Raw genomic sequence first — 21,559 nt, 5'->3', positions numbered from 1 at the left:
TTGATATTAAATATAATTATATGATTTTTTAAAGATTTAAGTTGCAATTTTCTTCAGCATTGAAGTTAGATTAAAAATCAAGATTAAGAATATTGTAAAATCTATTTTGATATAGCAAAATGTTGTTAGAAATTTTACGAAAAAAAATTAGCAATCGATTTTGTAAAGAAATTTCTTTTCTTTTAATTACTTTTCCAATTCTTACTTGCTTAAGTACTGCATTTCATTTTTGCACAGCATCAAACTTTTGAAATGTTATTAAATAAAATACAATATACTTATATATAATGATGGCATTGATGTAAATATTATAACACGAGTAAATATAACATAAGCCCAAATCAATAAAAGAAAAATCAATTGATCCATTTTCATTCATTTCAGAATTAATTATTAAATATAATTTAAAATTTTTAATAAATTTTATATATAATCTATTAATATAATTAATTTCTAAAACTATAATATAATTTTTATATTTAACCAAAACAAATTTAAAATTTAAAATTTTAATTTACAAATCAAATAAATTATTAATTTAATCAAAATAACAAATTATTATATATATAAAATTTAAAATTATTAATTATTAGTATAATTTCTTTTTATATATATTTAAATAATTATATAATTTTACTTTAATCTATATATATATATATATATATATATATATAATTTATACTTATAAAAAATTTAATTAATTGAATAATTATATTTTTTATTTATATATATTGTATATCTGACTTCCGTTTTATCTTTCGCGTTATCAGAGAATATATCGCCACTTACCTTTTGCTGCTGCGTCTGTGACGGTTCCGTGGCGAGCAATTGTTTCAAGGCCGGATGTCCATGGCCGTTGGGCGTCGACGTCGCTCCTGGCGTGCTCGGCGTGCTGGGATTACTTCCCGGTGTATTTGGTGTGTGAGGACCGGTGGTTGGACTGCTAGGACTAACGCTCTCGTTCACCTTGCTACCGGCATGATGATTCTCCGTGTGCCTCCTCAGACTCCTCGCGTCGCAATACGACTTGCCGCATCCTTCCGCTTTGCATTCGTACGGCTTCTTGTTTCGATGCGTCAACATGTGCCCGTTCCTGAAAAAAGTAAGTAAGGGAACAATCGTGAGATTAAAAGAGTGTGAGATTTGGTGGAATTTCGAAATTTTGCCAGATTTTGAATTATTAAAGGTATGCTGCTGAAGAAAGGCGATAATTACGAAACGAGTTCTTCTTTATGGTTCGATATTAAAGAGATTTAGTTTATTGCGAGTTGTTTTGTCATGTAATAATTAGATTATCTCCTAATTTGAATTTCTAGATTGTGTATTCCTCTCTATCAACATTTAGATTTGAATTTATGATACACTTAATGTAACTGTTCGAATTTTAAGTTTAATAAATATTATTAATTTTAAATAAGCGAAACTAGAAGAATTACAATAATAAATACTTTTTTTTTTTACACAAAAATTTTCACAAGAAGTATTTATTTAAGATCCAATAAGTTTTCTTAAGATTAATGTAATCTTAATAATAAATTGGTTTCACTTTGGCCCTTTATCATCGAATCAAATGTAATAAACAAAAAGAATTTCTAACGCAAAATCATCTTCCATGAGGATAAAATCAAGAATCGATTGTTGTAATAATAAGAAAATTTTCGTACATTTAACGATATATAAGGGAATTCGGTTCACGTATCGTCGAGATAAGACCAAGAAGTTGAGCAAAGTGTTTCATAATCCTCCACTGACACGCAAGAAACATTCAAGAGATCTCGATCATCCAGTCCCACGGTTGAGGGTAGAAAATTATGTCGGTCCAATTAAGTTCCTATCTGTATAGAGGATCTACCGAACACCGGAAATCCTGTACAACGAGGAGCTGGGCGATCTTGGCATCGAGCTATCTGCGAGCTGCATCTAAGCTTATCCTCGACGTGACAGCCTTACGACCGTTTCGTAGGGCTAAAGACTACTCTCCAGACCATTTGCCTGATATACACGGTATGCGACCCCATCGATGGGGTGAAACGCACCAATCTGACACATACCCTCTCACGTGAAATCTCTCGCAGAAAGGGAGTTTGGTTATCAGATGAAAGGTAGCCTTAGAGTGGAAATGTGTTGTTATATATGGATACGATAGAATGAGTTGGAATAGAATCCTTTTAAATACTTCATATTTCGTTACTTTTCTATTTATCTTATAATCGATTTTTTAAATATTTTGTTTGCTTTTTACTTTTCGAAAGAATAATTTTTGGCCTTACAAGAAACACGATAATTAGATTATCAAGGAATCTGTTGAAGTTTTGCATTAATAGATATAGATAATGATTCGAAGTAATAATAATAAAACATTTAATAAATTATCCGATTAGATACAAATGAATTATCGATTGAAAATAAGTAAAAAAAAAAAATGTAGAATAATTATGTAAAAAGAAATAACTATGATATAATTTTTTCAAGTTATAATTTTAAACCAACAGAATATCAAAGCTGAATAATAAAGTAAAAAATATACAACGAAAATAAAATGTTCTTTTTTAAAATGTAAATTTAAATGAGTTGTTTAAAATATTTTTACACGAATTGCTATGATTCTGAATCGAATCCGAATGCTCTTTTAAAACTTCGGCTTCAGCAAAAGCATATGAAATTAATGTATACCGAGTGATCTATCCCAAATTTTCTTGAAACTCGCTCCAAGATTTCATCCCGAGAATCGAAATAATGGGGGAAAATTTTAAAACGTGTAAATGTAACAACAATAACATTTTATCACGCCATACGGCACAAGAACCGGAAAGAAATAAGAAAGAAGAAGAAAAGGTGGTGCAACAAGTTGGCCATGCTATTCAAGGATACCTTTATTGCCCCTAAGAATCGTTTGACACGTTCATCCCTCCCCCCACAATATCCAGTATAATTGCATTAATCCAACAATGAGTTACACGGTGGAAACGACATCGTTAAACGCCGTTTCCTACGTCGTAACTGTAATCGGGATCCGAGATTTAACGCGGATAAAACAGACGGTAAGTACGACGGTAAATCGTCGATTTGTATCTCGTTCCATCGATACGGAACACCGACCACACCGGTGGATCCGATTTCTCTGGACAAATATTTGCTTGGAATATCAGCGGCGAGTCGAGAGAGAGAGAGAGAGAGAGGGAGGAAGGAAAGGACTGTGGAGGGAGAATTTTTCAGGTTGCTCGATTAATTTGCACGTTCGTTACATGGTGAAAACGAGAAATCGGACATTTCATTTCGTTAAAACACCGTTTTAAGATTTATCGGATGTTGATTTTTCTATTTCTCCTTTCTTCCTCTTCTTCTTTTTTTTCTTTCTCTCGAGTCGTGGATAGAGTATTCTTTTTGAAACTCGTACCTTGCGCACGATTCACTTTGTAAAAGTACCATTTTTCGACGATGCTGTTCTTTATGGAAACTTTTCAGCGTTATATATCAAAGGTTTTTAATTAAAGGGTAAAAAGAGATGAGCGAGGCTCTCTTAAACGTTGTTTGTAGCTTAAGGAGGGAAATGTTACCTTTAACCTTTCACCTACGCATTAACCTTTAATTTTCAAGAGCGAGGCACTTGTTTTAACTAATGAGCAAATGCGAGGACATTCCGTGAATAAAAAAAAAAAAAAAAAGGAAAAAGGAAAAAGAAAAGCAACTCAATTAAGAGTTACATATAATTTTAATCCTTCTAACAATTGAAAAAGAATTTTGAACTGTTCGCTCGTTGATAAACGAATTTATATTTACAGTTTATGATCGTTTTCCATTTCATTTTGTTATTTTAAACGTATCTCAAAATAGAATAAATATAACAATAAAACATATAAAATTAAATAAAATACCAATTAAAAATTAAATGTAAAAGAGAATTTATAAAGTATATTTTATTAATTATCATAATTTATAAAAGTGTAATTAAATTTTAATGTTGCTTATTTCCAAATTATTTTTCTTAAATAGAGAAAGAGAAGAAAACCCGTATAAATTAAAAATTCCTATTTATATTCTCATTATCGTTCGCACAAGAAATAAATAACTAGCATACAACAAGACAAAAATGCATTAAAAATATACGTAACGCGAGATTCGTCAACATTCGTTTCCACGTATTTCAATCGTCCATTCTCCTGGCGTTCTTTCTCCCTTCTGGTAAAACTTTAACGAACCCTCGAACATCGTTCACCTCCCTTTCGAAAAAGGAGAAAGAGAGATTCTCGCGTGGATCGCGCTAAGAGGTGGTCGGAGAGCATCGGACGACATCGTTCCCAGTAAATTTTCAAACAGTATTGAAACTGTTCCGTCCCATTGTTCCAAGCTTTATAGTCCATCACGATACACGAGCGAGCAACTCCCTTAAATTTTATCTCGGGACGAACGTTCAAAGTTTAATTTGTAAAAGCTAATTCGTTCAACTTTAATGTATTTCCTTTCTGATTCGTGCATGGATACGTACACACACGAATCCTCTAGGAATCGATCGAGCCAACTATTCGCTATTAAACGAATGAAAAAGAGGGGGGAAAAAACAAAAGCGAATGGCTATTTGCGAAGATATTGAAATTGAGATGGCGAGTGAAGAAGAGAAATTCGTTAGTTTCCTTTGAGATTTTTTCGACTTCGATTTGTAACGATTAATACTTTTATAGTTTATTTGTAATTAGGTTAACCGAAGAAGATAAAAGACTCATCTTATCTAAAAAATTTTAAATTATTTATCGAACGGCACAATGATTTTCTTTATATAAACGATGAGTAAAAATTAAGATTGATTTTTAAGTAATCATATTTTGATAATAATTATAAATTATTGTGGACTGTGGAACTTCTTTAACTTTACACCAATATATATAATAAAAAGAAGATGAATACAATGAAAGGATAAATCGATCATCAAAATTTAATTATCAAATTAAACATTTATATTCCATTATTCGAACAGTTCTGGATTTTATTTATACTCGAAACACGAATAAAAAAAAACGTCATAAACCAATTAATTCTTCGTCGGTATAAAATAGATTTTCGGATTTGATATGAATCAAAGATGGAAAGTGTATACCTTTATAATTTTCTTTCGCTCTACTTTCTTTTCTATCGGATCCACGGCGAAACCGTTTTTAGCGGAAAAGGAAAATGGCACGAACAAAGACCGTATTGAAGACGTCGTCGAAGCGGGAAAAGAAAGCTTCGTTGCGATGAAAGAGAAACAAAAGAACGAAAGTTCCATGGTCCCCCCCCCCCCTCTCCCTCCCCCTAATGACGATGTATCCTTCAAGAGACAAAGCTGAAAGTATATTTCTAAAGTAAAATTGATCGCCTTTCATTTCAAGGCTAATGACGTTTCCCTGAATAATCAACATAAATTCTGAAAGTGAAATCTCCTGTTCTTAAATAAAATAAAGAGATAGAACAAAGAGCGTTCACGGTATCCTTTTTACGTCGCATTAAAGATTCTAATGGTCTACGTTCCACGTGGTTTACATACAGAGAGGACGCTGCTTTCCTCGAAGAGCGAAAAGATTCTTCGTTTAGAAAAATTACTCTTGCAACGAGGATACGATACGGACATGAAAAACGACTCAGCAACGAAAACACTCGCTACTTTTGTTACAGCTCATTTTCCTCTTGGAATACAAATTTGAAAATAGCTAGAAGAAAACAATTCTTGATCCCAACTCGAAGCACTATTTCGACGATATTCATCGAAAGGCGATCAATATTTCGTCTATAAATAATGGAAATATTCGTCAAATGAACTAAATATTATATAATTTCGTCACATATTATTTGTGTATTTATCCATGAATGTGTCAGTTTATGCAATATATTACTTGCATTGACATATACTTTTTTTATGCATTTCTATGAATATGTTACTTCTTACTCTAAAGCATGACTTGAATTTGTTCAATTTGTAATTATAATACATTTTATTACATGTATAGAAATAAAATTAACACAAAAACAATAATATACATCTTGACAAAAGAAAGAAACTATTCTGCAAATTTTTCTATATTTTTTACTTTTATTTAATTTCTTTCTACTGAAATATATGTGCTATCTCTCTATTTTATTTTTAATTTTAGGCTAAAAAATTAATTAATTTAAAATTCCAAATAATCACGAAATGCTATTGTCTCAACCGATCCCCCTGCTTTCTAATGCAAATATTTAATAAAACGAAAGCACGCCGAACCAAAAAATTCCACAGAACATCTCCTCGCAGTAAAACCAGTTCGAGCACCAATCCAAAGATCCTCTAAACTTTCTAAAATCTCCAATAATCGCCCAAACTCGCCCCCGTCGAATTTCCTAAAGAAATTTTCCACCCGAGAATCCTCTCATTTCTCTTCCAATTATCAGGATCGAAGATTAAATTCGCGTCAATTATCAACTCTCCATTAATTCAACGATAGAGAGAGAAAGAGAGAGAGAGAGAGTAAGGATAGCTACGAAGCTCTATTCGAGGAAGACCGTTTCCCTCTGAATTTTCTTTCATTTCACGGGGTCAGAGCATCCTTAATGCGAGGTCGAACGAGGCGGAAGCCGAGGAACAAAGGGGGTATCGACGATATCGAGGTGGGAAAGCAAGCCCTCTTTACAAGCGGAAGACCGAAGAAACGACCAACTTCTCCCCTGCTCCCTGCAACGACTCTTTCTCAATTCCGCTCCCCTCTATTCCGTAGCCTCTCTCTTCTAACTTCGCAAATCCCTTTTGGACGAGGAGACGCCACTGTCCTCCTCCACAACCTGCCCTTCTCTCTCCACATACAATGTGTCCGCTTTATCTCCAACTGGAAACTTAACCGTCTCCAAGGATAATAAATGTTAATTATTTGCTGCAAAAAGCTAGCTGGAAGCTTTACTTCGTGAAATTTATCTTGTCAAAGATTAGTCTTTCATACGAGAGCACAAGTTTTATGAACTTCAAATAAACTTTTAAACTGAAGATTTCTCGATACGAATTAACACTTTTTTTCATTATAATATAAGTAACGTTGTTGAAATTATTAATACAACGTATCGTAACGTATCATTTCTTCAAACTACTTTTTATTTAAGGGAATCACAATAAACCGGACACACTGTATATACACATGTATATATACTTTTCTCTCTTTATATACACATAGTGTATATATATATAGAGATAGATAGATATGGCGTGGCTCTCGAAGAAGAGCTCTCGAAGAGAATACCTCTCGAGGTATAAGCGCTTCCTTTCGTTCTTCCTTATTTCAAGCGGTACTGTCGCCGTTCGAACACGGGGAAAAGGACTACGTGGATTTACTTCGATAACAGAGATACGCCGTGGAACTTACAATGGCGGGCTCGGCAAAGGGTTGAGGAGGAAGGGGCGGGTGTGCTCGCTGGACCGAGAGTGGAAACGCAGCTATCCTCCCTGTTCGAGAATAAGAACCTCGAGAGATGTTACGCTTCTCTTTCTTCTTTTTCTTCGTCTTCTTATTCCTTTTTAGTTTTCAATTAAGCGATCCTGGGACATCTTCGTTTGAACAGGGGAAGAGGAGAGAATTGTCAATCTGTCGTTGCTTGTGACTGGCTTTATCTTATTGATTATTTCTTTTCTTTTGTTTCGATTGATTTGAATTTACGAAAGTATTTGAAAAGGTTCGAGTGGATTTGATTTTTTTGAGTTTCGATTTAACGTGATTTTGATTTTATTATTAATGAAAATTATTTTATTGATAAGTAATATATTGATCGTTGAAAATGTTCATTGATTATCTAACAGAGAAATTATACGAAAAGAAAAATAATAATAAAGAAATCATTGAGTTTAATTGTTAATTTCAATATCTTATTAATTCGTCTTCTCGTCTTTTCAAAAATATCAACAATTTATATTCGAAGAAATCAAAAATGTATAATGAAGAACAATTGTAATTTTTGTGAAACAATAAAAATTTTATACAAATTCTATGCATCATTCGTGATACAAGAAAAATCCTTTTAAAATATAATGAGAAACTGGTTAAGTAGCTCAAAACTTTTTTTTCTTCTTCTTTATACGATGTCTAAAGTCGAACAACAAAGGCCTATTTAAAATGTTTTTATAATAAGAACTTGAAAAAATTTAGAATAGGATCAAAAAAAAAAAAAAGGAAAAAAGGAAATTGTTCCTTGTGAACTGTGCAAGAGAATTCATGCTATTCCTTTCTTTTTCTATTTTTTCTTTGAGCCTTTATAAAAGAATATACAGCCACATCTCGAGGTAAACTTAAAGCAAATTAAATTTTTTATTCGAATTAATTATATCATCAAATAATTTATTTTTATATGTTTTTTTCCTTAAATAAAAACTTTGATAAAAAGGAATTCTTTATTTTAGAATATAAATATACAATTTAAATGCAATTAGAATTAGAATTAGAATATTTGAAAATTATTATCATTGATATTCATTGATTCTACATTGATATCGATATTATTATTGATATTCATTTATTTCTGAATATAATATATTAATATATTCATATCTTTGAAGGATAGTTTTCAGAATAAGTTTTAAATATGTTTCACAAACATATTAACACTTTGTAGAAATGAATATAATGCACACAAAATAATAATACAATAAAGTAACAATGCATAATAAAAGTCGAATATAAAAATAAAACAATCAATAACGATATAAATTTGATATATACCAATAATAATAATCATCACGAGTCCTATCTTAAATAAGAATTAATCAAAATAGATTTATCGATTTAAAAATTCATCAAAAAAAAAAAAAGAATAATTTCATCGTTTTCTCGTAAAAAATTTCCAATAGTTTTACAAACGCGTTGCCTGGTTGAGAAACCACTTTTTCCTTTATTACAAAAGATGAAAAAGTTGAAGGATTGGCGGAATAACAGAGAAGTACCAGTGAAAAATGTAATTCGATGCTTATTAGTTCGCGCAAATAGAATTAAATTACGTTCCATCATGAAAGCATTACTTTTATTTCCTTATCAGCTATCAAACTTTTTTCGATGGAAAGCTCTAATTACATTTGTCTGAGAATATCAATTATCTTCTCTTTTTTTCGTGATAATAATTTATGCTTCATAAAAGTACCAAAAATAATGAAGAGGAATATATAGAAAATCGAATGTTTCTGACATCTTAACGAATTAATATTTTTTTCATTTTATTATTTTTATTTTTTTTTTTTCAATTTTCAAGAAATAGAAGAAATGTAACTAAAGTTTTATATTTATGTAAAATATTAAATATCGATTTTTTGCTATTATTGATTATTCATCGCATCAAAGAACAATTTTAATATCCTAATATGTGTAATATTCTTTTTCTATTTACTGATTTTTTCAACGCTATTGTATTAAAGAATTTAAGAATTCTTAAAAAAACAGATTTACTGATATTTGTATTTTATTATCCAAGTAATTATTAAAAGGCTTCTTTAATTACTGATATTTATATTAATGATGATTTTATCATCCAATTAATTGTTGAAAGGTTTCTTTAATTTTAATCAAAATTCGAATCAATATATTCAAAGATGAAAGAAACGTTCGTTCGTGCTCAAATCTAATTCCTCTTGAAATTGAAAATTTTTCAAGAAACAAATGATGAACTATTTCTTAAGAATATCAGTAAATGATGAAAAGTCATTAAAGATACATAAATTATATAAGAATGAAAGCTTGAAAGTATAATTTAAATAATTTATCGAAATATTTAAATTATCGTATTTTTCATTCTATGCAACGAATTGAATTTTTATGAATGTAAAAAGAAAACCTAGTGAGAATTTTCGCGCGCGAAAACAACAAAAGAGTTTTTTTTTTTTCTTTTTGATCCTCGATTAATTAGTTGATTTTCTTTATGCAATAGGAGCCTCTTACGAAGCAGGCGCTCCAAGAAAATTCTTTGCTAAATACCTAAAAGGCAAGAGACTTCAAAGAAGTATTTCAATCACGACAATTGCAATATTACATTCATCCGGTTGAAATATTCTGTAAAAAGCAGACAGGACGTAATTTTTTTCCCCTTCGCTGAATCTAGGAGAATTTTCAGCTCGATGGGCACGAATTAAACTTCGCGTTGAACTCGCAGAACAAGAATCTCGAAGACCAATTATACTTAATTTTCATACGTAATAGAGTGTTCAAACGTGAAAAAAAAAAAAAAAAAAGAAGGAAAGAAGAATATTTGTTTTAGTAATAAACGATTCGTACTTTTTACATTTTAAATTGAATAAAATGTAAAGCAATGGTGAATTGTAAGAATTTTAATTTTAACGCAGAATTAAAATTCTTTAAATATTTTCTGCATAAGTTTATAATGAGCATTAAAATCTATTTAATTTTCTTGATAATTTTGTTTTTTATTGCAATTAAAGTTAGACTTTTTTGAAAGAAAATTGAAATGGTTAGTTAATTTTAAAGAAAGATTTTACAAAGATTTAAATAATATCTTTATAATTTTATGAAAAGTATTAAAAAAATTTAAATTAAATTTTCAAAATTTCAATGCTATCAAGAGCTAATAGAAAAATTCAAAATCAAATAAAATAATTTTAACAATCTCAATTAAAGATATTAAAAAATATTGAAAATAAATTTTTAACGCATTCACTGAAGACACTTAATTCATTATAAAATCGTTATCAGTACTTAAACAATGCAAAATAAATTATTATTATTTAATCATTACTGCAAAATAGATTCTAGTATTAATAATTAAAACCAAAGGTCAAAATATTCTCATGTTTTTTACGTTTTCTAAAAAATAAATATTTAAGTTATATAGTTTTTTGATATAATAAAAATCTATTTAACATATTAATAACGTTATTCTATGTATTGATTATCTATAAGAAATTCAATTTATGAATGTTATATTGGAATACTCTTCCAAGAAAAATAATAAACATATGCAAGTCTAACTTTTTATAAAATTTTAAATAACATTTTACATACACAAAAATATCGATCAAATTGAATTCCATTTCATTTTCTTGAACCCTATACAAAGCACCAATACTTCAAAGACATTTAAATAAATATCATTAATCAAGAATAATCATTTACAATTTAGCCTCAACCACTAATAAGAAATGCTTTTTCGTATATTTTTGAAATACTGTATATACAAAAAGAAAGAAGATATTTCGAATTCATCACTATCCCATTTAGAAGGCAATTGTTCCAAAAAACATTGAATCAATAAATGTTTTAATCTACTACTATCAATTTAGTTCCATTCTCCATGCTAATAGATTCTACTTCTGAAGATGGCTGAACAGTTGTATTCTTAACACGCACAAAAAGATTATTGATATTTTGAACTCATTACACAACAATTTCCTTTTAACTCTTCGCTATCGAGTTTAGAAAGCAGTTTAACGACGTTGCTCCACTTGTGAACTGTACCGGCTACGTTTAAATGCCAGTTTTATAGACCAAGAATACGATTCAGTAAATTATTGCGAATCTTACTTTTCCCCATTCGTGTTAGAATTTCCGTGGCCCTATATATAATATGCTAGGAAAGTTTAAAAGGAGGGAGAGCGCAATTCTTTACGACTTTTTATGAACAGAGTTAGATACTTAAGCCTCCCCCCCCCCCCTCGTCTTTTCGAGGTTCTGTCCGAGGTTAAAAAGATTTCAATAAAAACGGGAAACAGGCTAAGGACTTTTTCTCTGATCGGATAAAGTCGTCCACATCGTTTACTCGAATCCTGGCATATGCTTTCTTAAAAACGAGTTTCCAAGTAAGGAAATTTTTATGGACGAAAGCCAAATCGAATGCTCGAGTTTGTTTTTGTATAAAAGCTTGTGTAGCTTGTTAGAATTAAAAAAAATCTTAATGCGAAAGATTTCTTTAAAGAAATTTTAAAGAGAATGGAGTTGGAGTATAATAGAATGTCTCAGTGATCGGAGAAAATATTGCTTCGTTAATTTTTATTTTTTGTAAATAGGATATTTATGCAAAATTTGAATGTAGAAATGTTCAATATATAACATGTATTATGATATTTAAGAAGTGAAGTGAATATTTATTTAGACATTTTTATCAATTTTTATGAAAAATATGATTTTGTAAAATCTTTAGTTTATTTGTGAAAGATTTCTTGAAAAATATTTTATTCTTGTGGCGATTTTTTTCAAATACATAATTTGTTAAAATTTATTCTATTTCTATTATTATAAAATATTTCTAAACGAACTTGAAACGTATTGTAATAAGAAAAATGTTCAAAAATATTGGTTACTATGAAAGATCAATAGTGATTCACAAAAATACAATCGATATAATATATTTATACATAAATATCCATAAAAAAAAAATAAAAATATTTATTATTTCCAGTAAAAATATTCATTTTTTAAAAAAATTATTATATAACATGATTACAAAATTATTTTGAAGATTATCTGCAATATGAACTTACAATGTTTTATTTATCTTTCCAAATAAAATCGTGCAAAACAATTGGTAACAATCAATTTTTAATCAAACTTCAAACAATTCAAAATCCGACATATATTAAATTCAACTCAGGGTTCTTCGATCGATCGAAGAATCTTGAATTACGAAAGGAGCTTGAAAAGGAACAATGGGTGAGACGATGCATTTGAACTAAATAAGAACGACAAAAAGAAAAAGAAATTCTAGGGGACGAGAGATGAAACGAAAGTAATTCTTCAGGCTGTTCGTCAACTCGTATTGAGCCGGGTGTTGAGCGACCCTATCGAATGAAATACGTACATAAAACGAAGGTGACATGGTGGAAAGGTCGAGGAAAAGAAAAATACAGTCTGCTCGAATCCAGTGCACGTAGCCCCGACAGAACGAGCACAAAAGAAAATTGTGGCGATTTCGACAAAGATATTTCGAAACCAGTTCCAGTTATAAAAATTTCTCATTAAATTAGATCTTTAAAATATAAGTTCAATTACAATTAATGTAGATGAAGAACAGTTAATGTAGGAAAAATTTTCATAAAATTATGAAAGTTACATTCTGAATATAAATACAGATGTAGTTTAACAGAAACGTTGAAATAATCATAATTAAATGAAATGAAAATATTATTATAATAATATTATTTTACGAGTTGTATAAATTTTTGACAAGTTTTAATTTTGTTATTTGTTCTTTGTGAAATTATAAAGTTATTACAAAGTTTATACAATGTAATAAGAAACAAAATAAAGAAAATGATATTAATTATTCTAAAAAAGAGATTCAATTACTGTTGTTTACAGTAACATTGTTTTCAAAAATGGCCGATCTTGAGAAATTTTCATGAAATTATCGAAGAATCTTGAGAAATGAAACGTCACGAAAGAAAAAGATATTGTTGGAGGGAATATCTATGGAGTTTAAAGAAACTCTTTAGAAGAATTTCATGAAACGATATTTCTTCAGCTTGTTGAATCGTTAAAGATACAATATACATTTCTACGTGAAAACAAAGAAAAAGAGAAAACATTTTAAAAAAAACGAGTCAAGAGAGAAAGAAAGAGGAAAGAGATATTGTAATATTCTGCGAAGAAAATTGTAATTTCTCTGAAGGAAATCTTATAAAATAGTAATTGGTGATTGGCGAAGAATAAATTTAATCGAAATATTAATATATTTATAATTTGTTGCATATATTCTCTTTTTGTGAAATTTATACGCAAAAAATAATTCTTGATTATTTCTTTATGTTATATAAAAATCATATTTACATCCATTTTTTGACTTTTATTAGAAGATAATCTTTCTTTTATTATATGTTTTTGAATGTATTTAAATCATTGAAGTTTTAAACCTTGGAAAAATTGCATATTTTCAAATTATTTGCAAACAACTATGTAAGAAATTTATACAAATTTTATCAATATCACCAATAAGTATCACAATAAAAATATATGAAAATTAGCATTCTATTGAGATAATAAAGAGCTTCGATTTGACCATTCACGATTAATTTAATAAATAAACAAGAATGTCGAATTATTTATATACAGATTATCATAAAAGTTACCATAATTTAATAACAGCAACGTAGAAAAGCAATAATAAAGTAGTATCCCAAGGAATTTATAATAAGATCTATCGGGCAAAGAAAATTAATAAATATCCTAAGCACGAGAAGCAACGGTTTCATGCGGTATCAATAAGTTTCTGACAAAGCGTTCAACGAATCGCGAGTAATACCGCAAAGCCGAGTTGAACGTGACGGAGAGAGGACTCGAGAGGGTGGAAGAAAGGAAAACTACTGTCCGAGTGGAAACGTGGCCGAGGTATGTGGCGAATCTCGAATAAGGAGAAAGGAAGAACCGAGATCGAGAAAGTGGAAGGAACGAAGAGAGGATTTGTAGATCCGTCTACGAAAAGGAAATACAAGTCTAATCTTTTCCGACCGGCCAACAAGTCTGACCAAGGCTAGCAACCGTCGCTGCCACTATTGATTCTCCTTTATTCTCCTTTTCTCGTTCTTCTGAGAAGAATTGAATCTTCAATTCTTTCGATCCTTGCGAAGCTCTTTCTCCTCTTCTCACACTATCGTTACTTTCCTCTTCACCGTTCGTACATATCTTACGAAGAATCGTCTCGAAATGTTTATTTAATTCGAGAAATGGTAGACAAATACGGTGAATTTGTCTTGTTGAAATTTTGTTCAAAGATTCTATTAAGTTCGAAGATTCAAAAAGTTAATAGTCAAAAGAATTTGAAATTCAAAGATTCGAAGATTTTAAGACTCAAACAATATTTAATTATTTAAGGATTGAAAGAATTGAAGGATTTAAAGATACAAAGATAGATCACTCAAAAATATTAAATTAAATCTAATATCAATCAAGAGAAAGACGAATGTTTATTAACAAAAATTACTAGATAAAATCTACCAAAGTATTATTTAATTTAAGAAATTATGTTTGTTTCGAATAAGCGATTTTTATTCATCAAGTATATAAAATTTTTTATCACCAGCTTAGTATTTATTTGGCAATCGTGAGCCGCGGGGTTTTCATAACAAAAGCATGAGCTCTTGAAATCCGACCTAGAGAATAAACTCCTCTCAAGCCGTGGCTCACTCATGCGGCAAGATGAATCGTGTATCAGAAACAATCCTCTTGTCGAGCGCACAAAGCAGTAAAACAACTATTTCATAATATTATGTAATATACAAATTTCAGAAACCTCGCTCTTAACCAGCATCTATTCCTTGAGAAGCTTTGGCAAACGTAAATGAAAAGCTTTCGATCTTTAAATGGAACCGTTCGCACAAAGACACAAAAGAGAAAATCACGGACGAGAAATAGAAAGCTTTGTTCGCTTTTAAATACAAGAAAGAATCGAATGCAGAATTATCATTTATAATATTTCTTTTTTGGAATGACTGAGGCAAGAAACGCGATATAAGCGTTGGTTAATTGACGCAGAAAAGAGGTGAATTGTATTCATCTGTACTCACAAGTGGTCCTGCCGCTTGAACGCCTTGCCGCACATCGTGCACACGTATTTCCTCTCGTCACTGTGCGTCAGCTTGTGTTTCGTGAGCGCCGATGCGTTGTTGAACACCTTCCCGCAGACCTGCAGACAGAAATCGTGAAACGTGTCAGCGTGTCTTTGTATTGATGTTCCATCTCTGGCAGTCAGCTTAATTGATTATTTATGATCTCGAGGTTATGGCTCAAGGTTGGGCGAGTTTATATCGCTACGGTAAAATGAACTGTTCGTACAATAAGAGAAATGGCGGAAATAGAAATGTTACTAAGCACGGAAAATTAACGTTAAATCAAGGAAAGCAGAAATTTTACGTACATCTATACATGATGATTGATGTTGAATGATAGCTCGAGATCGAAAATATACGTCGAAACACAATGATTCATAATAAACACTTTATTACACACGATAATATTTTATTACGCACGAGACAATGACACATTTGTTGCGCGTGACTTTTCGTTACTGCTCGCGCCATCCTGCGCCGAGAACACCCGAACAGACCCGAAAGGATCCGAAGAGACTTCGGATTCGAGCGATAACGCCCGCGATATTTGAAGGTATTATAATAGTTGGATTGGTTTAATTATTTCGAAAAATTTAAATCTTTATCGTAAAATTTGTTTGAATCTAATGATATATTGTTTATTTTTTATTTTTTATAAAACTATCAATATAAAATTATTTGAAATTATATATTTATTTATCGAAAAAGTTGTAATCTCTTCTAAAATGAATATATTAAAATTTAAAAAAGATAATTGTATAAATTAATTAATATTTTCAATAATATTCACGACATATTTAAATATAGAATGTATTAAATAATATGAAAATTTTTTTTAAGTATCACAGATACTCAAATAAATGAGGATCAAACATATACACATGTATCAATATTCTTCAAAATATAATATTCGTTGAGATTTTTTTATTCCAGCAATTCGAAATAGTTGACAAACTGGCAAAATGTAATTTCAGCAAATCTATATTTGGCTATTAGCATTACGTGAAACACATTTTCAGAACTGTCTAACATTTGACACATGTTACTGCCAACCGTGCGAATGTGCTTGACGTAGACGGCACTGCTACATGCCCGCGTACACACATTTCCTAGTATCCATTAATGACTGCATTCCAAAAATACATCCAGCTTCCTGTGTTTTTTACGCTACAGAACAAATATGCACGGTGATGCTTCTATTATTTCTCCCTATTTCCACTGGCCACAGCTTTACTTGAATTTTTACAAAAATATTCGAACATGAAAAGTGCAAAAAAAGTGTAAAATTTTCATAACAAAATTTAGAAAAAAATATAGATTTTAATTAAGATAGATAAGATTTACTTGTTTAATATTATTGTTATATTATTTACAATTAATAGTTTGACGATTTAGATTTTATATCATAATTCATTGATAGTATAGAATATTTCGTTGAATTGTAACAGCATTGTAATTTAATCCATATTATTTTCTATAAAATATAGACACAATTACCTATTCTTTCTCAAACTGACGAATCAGTTTAATATTATTTAAAAAAGAAAAATTAAATCTCAATCGAATAAACGATCGATCATGTTATTAAGCATTATAATATGCAATTTAATATCTTAGAATTAAATTTTCTCAAATATCACAATATTTTTAATTTTTCAAATAAAATTTAAAAAATTCTATTCTAAAGAACATAATGTAATTTTGCTATGAAAATATTAAAAAGATGATATATGGTATATCTTAATGGATTAAAGTATTTTTATAAACTACAAATTACAAATTTACAAATACTTTAATTAATATTAATATTATTGTTATACAGATCAAAAATCTTCTTAAAAAATTTAATTATTCTCCACCTAAGACATTAACGATACTTCTCTAGAATAATCAATTCAATTAAATCTTAACGATTTAATTGATGAATCCAATCGAAACGGGTGAAAACTTGGTTCCAACGGAAATCAAGTGGCGATCGACGACGAATCAAGTGTAACGACTTCCAATTCGTGCTTTCAATAATCGAAGCGCGTATCGCGCGAATGGTTCGCAATTCGCAATCGCGTGTTTTGAACGGTTCATTACGAACACGTGAAACAGAACGAGGCTGGACACGATTTTCAATTACCACACGTAGCCATCGTAAAGCCAGGCCGGACGCGCTTTACGACAGACATTAGAACGACAATAATAAGATATCATTGCCCCATTGTGAACGCCGCGTTTCCACGTTCTTGTTTGCCGTGTTTTCAGAATTATCTGCTTTTCTCTGAGATATTAATGCAAATAATCACTTCTTCTTTTTATTACTATTCATGATGCTTTATTATGCAATTTGTCAACGATAAGATTTATTATTTATTTTATTTACTTATTTCTATTATATTCTTTTTTCATTTAAGTCGGTTATTTATATGTTCGATGAATACAAAAATAAAAATTTTGTCTCCAAAAAAAAGAGAAGAACTAGAAGTAGGCTATTTTTTGACAGAATATCAATTATTCTGTACGATTTCTATAGATTCTATAGATTCTCGGATAATAAAATAGATTTTCTGATTGGAATTGAGCAAGGGTTGCTTTATTTTTATGAATCCATCAGTTATAGGGGAAAATAGGGTCGACAAATATATACATTATTTTTTGATAGATTTTTTATGCATCCTTACGCATCGCCTATCTATTTTGATAACTGGCAGAAAAAGAAATAATATTCTTTATTGCCTTAGAAATATTACCTTTAAATATTCTCAAATATTATAATTATCCTCGATTACTTTTCATAAATTTTCACAATAAAGTATAAACAAATAACATTATTACATTTAAATAAGTTGGATTAAAGATTATAAAAAAAAGAGGCACATACTTGCCCAAGAATATCGAAATTTTTCAATTTTCTCTGTGATATTTTTATTCTCATATTATATTCTCCCATAATTCTAATTAAAACTTAGAGAACGTAAAACTATATATTCAAATTAATATGTCAAAATTATCCAAGATTTGATCCTGCCAATGCCATTATTTTTAAAAGATAAATTCTTCTTTGAAACCTGATCCAAATACAAGACAATACCGTATCCTACAAAATTCCTAATTAACGTGAGATGTTGGCATGGCATTTCACGTGTTAACAACAAGCAGCTCGAAGACATGGTCGAGGGTGTCAGACATGGTATGCCTGTTAAGTATGTGGAATTGAGTTTATTACTCGGGCAGGGGCGTGTACTATTTCACCAACTATTTCAGGAAGCTAAAGACCGAGGCCCTGTGCGCGCATGGACCCTGTTTCATTTGAAAGTCCCATGGGACGCGCAAGAACACCCGGAATTGGCGTCGAATTTGCCTTCGTCGAATATCATGTGAAATTCCATGGCTCAAATTTAGCGAGGAACGGACAACGTTCACTGAAATTCACCTCATTCCTTTATGTTCTTCTTTAGCTCATTGCCGTGATTAAATGATTCTAAACTTTTACAAATGAATCGAAAAAATAGAAAAAATATACATATAATACGTATATTATGTATAAATATGTATTATTCAGCATATATTTATATTTATAAAAACTGTACAGTTTTTATATTCAAAAGTAATGAAAGGAATAATGAAAGAGTCTGTATTATAAAAAAACAGAAGATATAGAAAGTGAAGAAGTAACATAATGAAAAACGAAAATGTCGATGAATCCAAATGAATGTGGAAAAATATTTATCTCGGCTTGTTTAGTGGAAATATGCGAAATATGAATCTAAAAAGAAATTTGTATTAAACAAGAGCAATGTGTGTAATTATGTCATAATTATAGCTATTTCTAAAAGAACAACTTCACTATTCGTATAACATTTCATTTCGTAAGGATATATAAACAGTTAAAACTCATCAGTTTTATTTATATTTATACTTTATTATATTTATAATTATTTCAACGTCGTCAAATTATAAATTTAATAAATAAATCTCGTACATTAATCTATCATTTTTAATCTATCAAAGACCACTTTTACATTTGCAAAAAATATTATTATTATATATTATATCACAATGTAAATAATTGCTAGGAAGAAAACAATTATATAATTCTTTTATTATAAAAATTCATCGATATAAAATATTAAAAGTATACAGTATGAATATTCTTAACTAGCCTGAATTTCTCCTATTATAAACTGATTACAAACTAATTTGGATTAAATTCACTTTTCGTTTTCGATAGCATTCGCTTCTATTCACAATTAATTATGAAAATTGAATTTTAAAAATTTATCACACGCATCAGTTTCTTCATTTCCAAATTTTGCACTCATTCTCCTCACGATCCTTCTCGATCCTCGATCTCTTACAAAATTCGACTTTCGAACCTTTCCCTAGAAATCTACGCGCATCAAAAGCTCGTCGCGGCGCATCGAAAATCCACCGCCCGGTATTCGCATCGTTAAGTCGAAATTAATTTCCAATGCAGCTGCGGCCAACACGTGGCGACGCGGCCCGGCTCCATTATCGGAAAACTTCTTTCCACTTTTCGTTTCGCCGTTATTTTCATCGGTTCGACTCGGCTCAATCGAGCCTCCCCCTCCTCTTCCACGAATGCGAATAAGTCGCGTACTCGAGACTCGTCCGCGGAAATTTCTCTCGCCTTCCAATCGAAACCAACTTTCTCTCCTTCGTCCCGGAAACTTCCGTTTCCCTAATGGAACGGAGAAGAAAGGATAAACCGTCGACTCAGCGATCATTGATACTTGAGCCGTGAAATTTACTGGATTCGCGGAACCAGCGTCGAACAACTCGAGGGAAGCTCGCAGAATTTCGATATCAAGAGGAAATATATATTTTTGTATTCTTTTTCTTCTTCTTCCCCGTCGTTCATCATCCGAGGGGTATATATCTTGGAAAGAAAAAGATAGGACGCATCCATCGTGTTTGCTACGTTTTCCGATCGAATAGACGATTTCTAATTTTATTGAAACATTTTTCATTTTGGACGATAGATTTTTTGAAAAATTGGAAAAGTTATGAAATATGTAATAGGTTTGGAAATTGAGGAGAGCGTCGGTTATTTCAACTAATTGGGAGACAAATTTGTTTGCAGAAAGAAATATATTCATGAATATGAGACAATTATAACAATTATTCATTACATAAAAGAGAAATGCAAAATTTTGTTTAGATAATTGAAATTCAAATAATCTACAATCTAAAATTTATTTAGATTCGAGTCTATGAATAATTTAGATATTTTTTCTAGTCAAAGTAGTTCGTTTTCTAATTTTATTTTTAATTTCACTCGCATAAATAATAAAAACGAAATTTATGAAACAATTTTTATCAATCCGTACAATTCCCTTCGTTCTATATCTTAATAAAATAAAAAAAAAAAAAAAAAAAAAAAAGGAATACAACATGACAGATTAATAAATGAAAACTCACGTACTATCTTTTAATGAAATTCATGAAGAATCGTAGCTCGAGGATGGATATTAAGGTCATCTCTAATTTAAATAAACCAACGTCACGCGCATAAAGTGCAATTTCTTATCAAGAAACAGAAGTTTATTATTCGTGATAAAACAAAACTACGTGTCTCTGCGAAAGATATATAACATACCACTTCTTTATACACCCATTCCTCTTCCCTTTGAGTGAAATCTAGGTTAATCGAAAGGAAAGTTAACCGCAATCCATGCTATCGGACTTTTAATCTTAATTAAACTGCCGCTTGTCAGATCTTTTGTATCGTAATTAAAAACCTAACTTTTGACAGATATTGCACCTCGCCTTTTTTTCGGTGGGACACTTTTTAACTAACGCGCGCACGTATCGTGAAAAATGGATCGTCAACATTCTCGACCTAATTATAAGATCCCGTTACAAATATCTCTAATTACATAATGAAGGAGAAATATTCTATGATACGATTAAAAACTACGAAATACGAAAATTTTTAAATCGATTAAAAAAATATACGTTCTTCTAACACAACGAATTTTTAAATTCGATCTTTCCAAAAGATAAATTTTCCTATTTAAAACGACC

General features: G+C 30.2%; 1 protein-coding gene across 5 annotated transcripts in view; it reads right to left on the bottom strand.

Moving 5' to 3' along the window:
* LOC100872588 (uncharacterized) overlaps positions 1 to 21,559 on the bottom strand; it is a 607,316-nt gene that overhangs the window by 119,249 nt on the left and 466,508 nt on the right. For all 5 annotated transcript variants that reach the window (XM_012484533.3, XM_086915859.1, XM_086915861.1 and 2 more), the window contains 2 exons: positions 15,482 to 15,600; positions 790 to 1,093 (listed from right to left, as the gene is read on the bottom strand). In XM_012484533.3, the coding sequence (XP_012339987.3) occupies positions 790 to 1,093; positions 15,482 to 15,600 (423 nt within the window). The remainder of the gene's footprint in view (positions 1 to 789; positions 1,094 to 15,481; positions 15,601 to 21,559) is intronic.

This window comes from Apis florea, unplaced genomic scaffold (genome assembly GCF_048593485.1).
Source record: "Apis florea isolate Af1SG1 unplaced genomic scaffold, ASM4859348v1 contig_3798_pilon, whole genome shotgun sequence".
NCBI lineage: Eukaryota > Metazoa > Arthropoda > Insecta > Hymenoptera > Apidae > Apis > Apis florea.
Note: the sequence above shows the minus strand (reverse complement) of the source record. Positions and strands in the feature narration are given on the sequence as shown.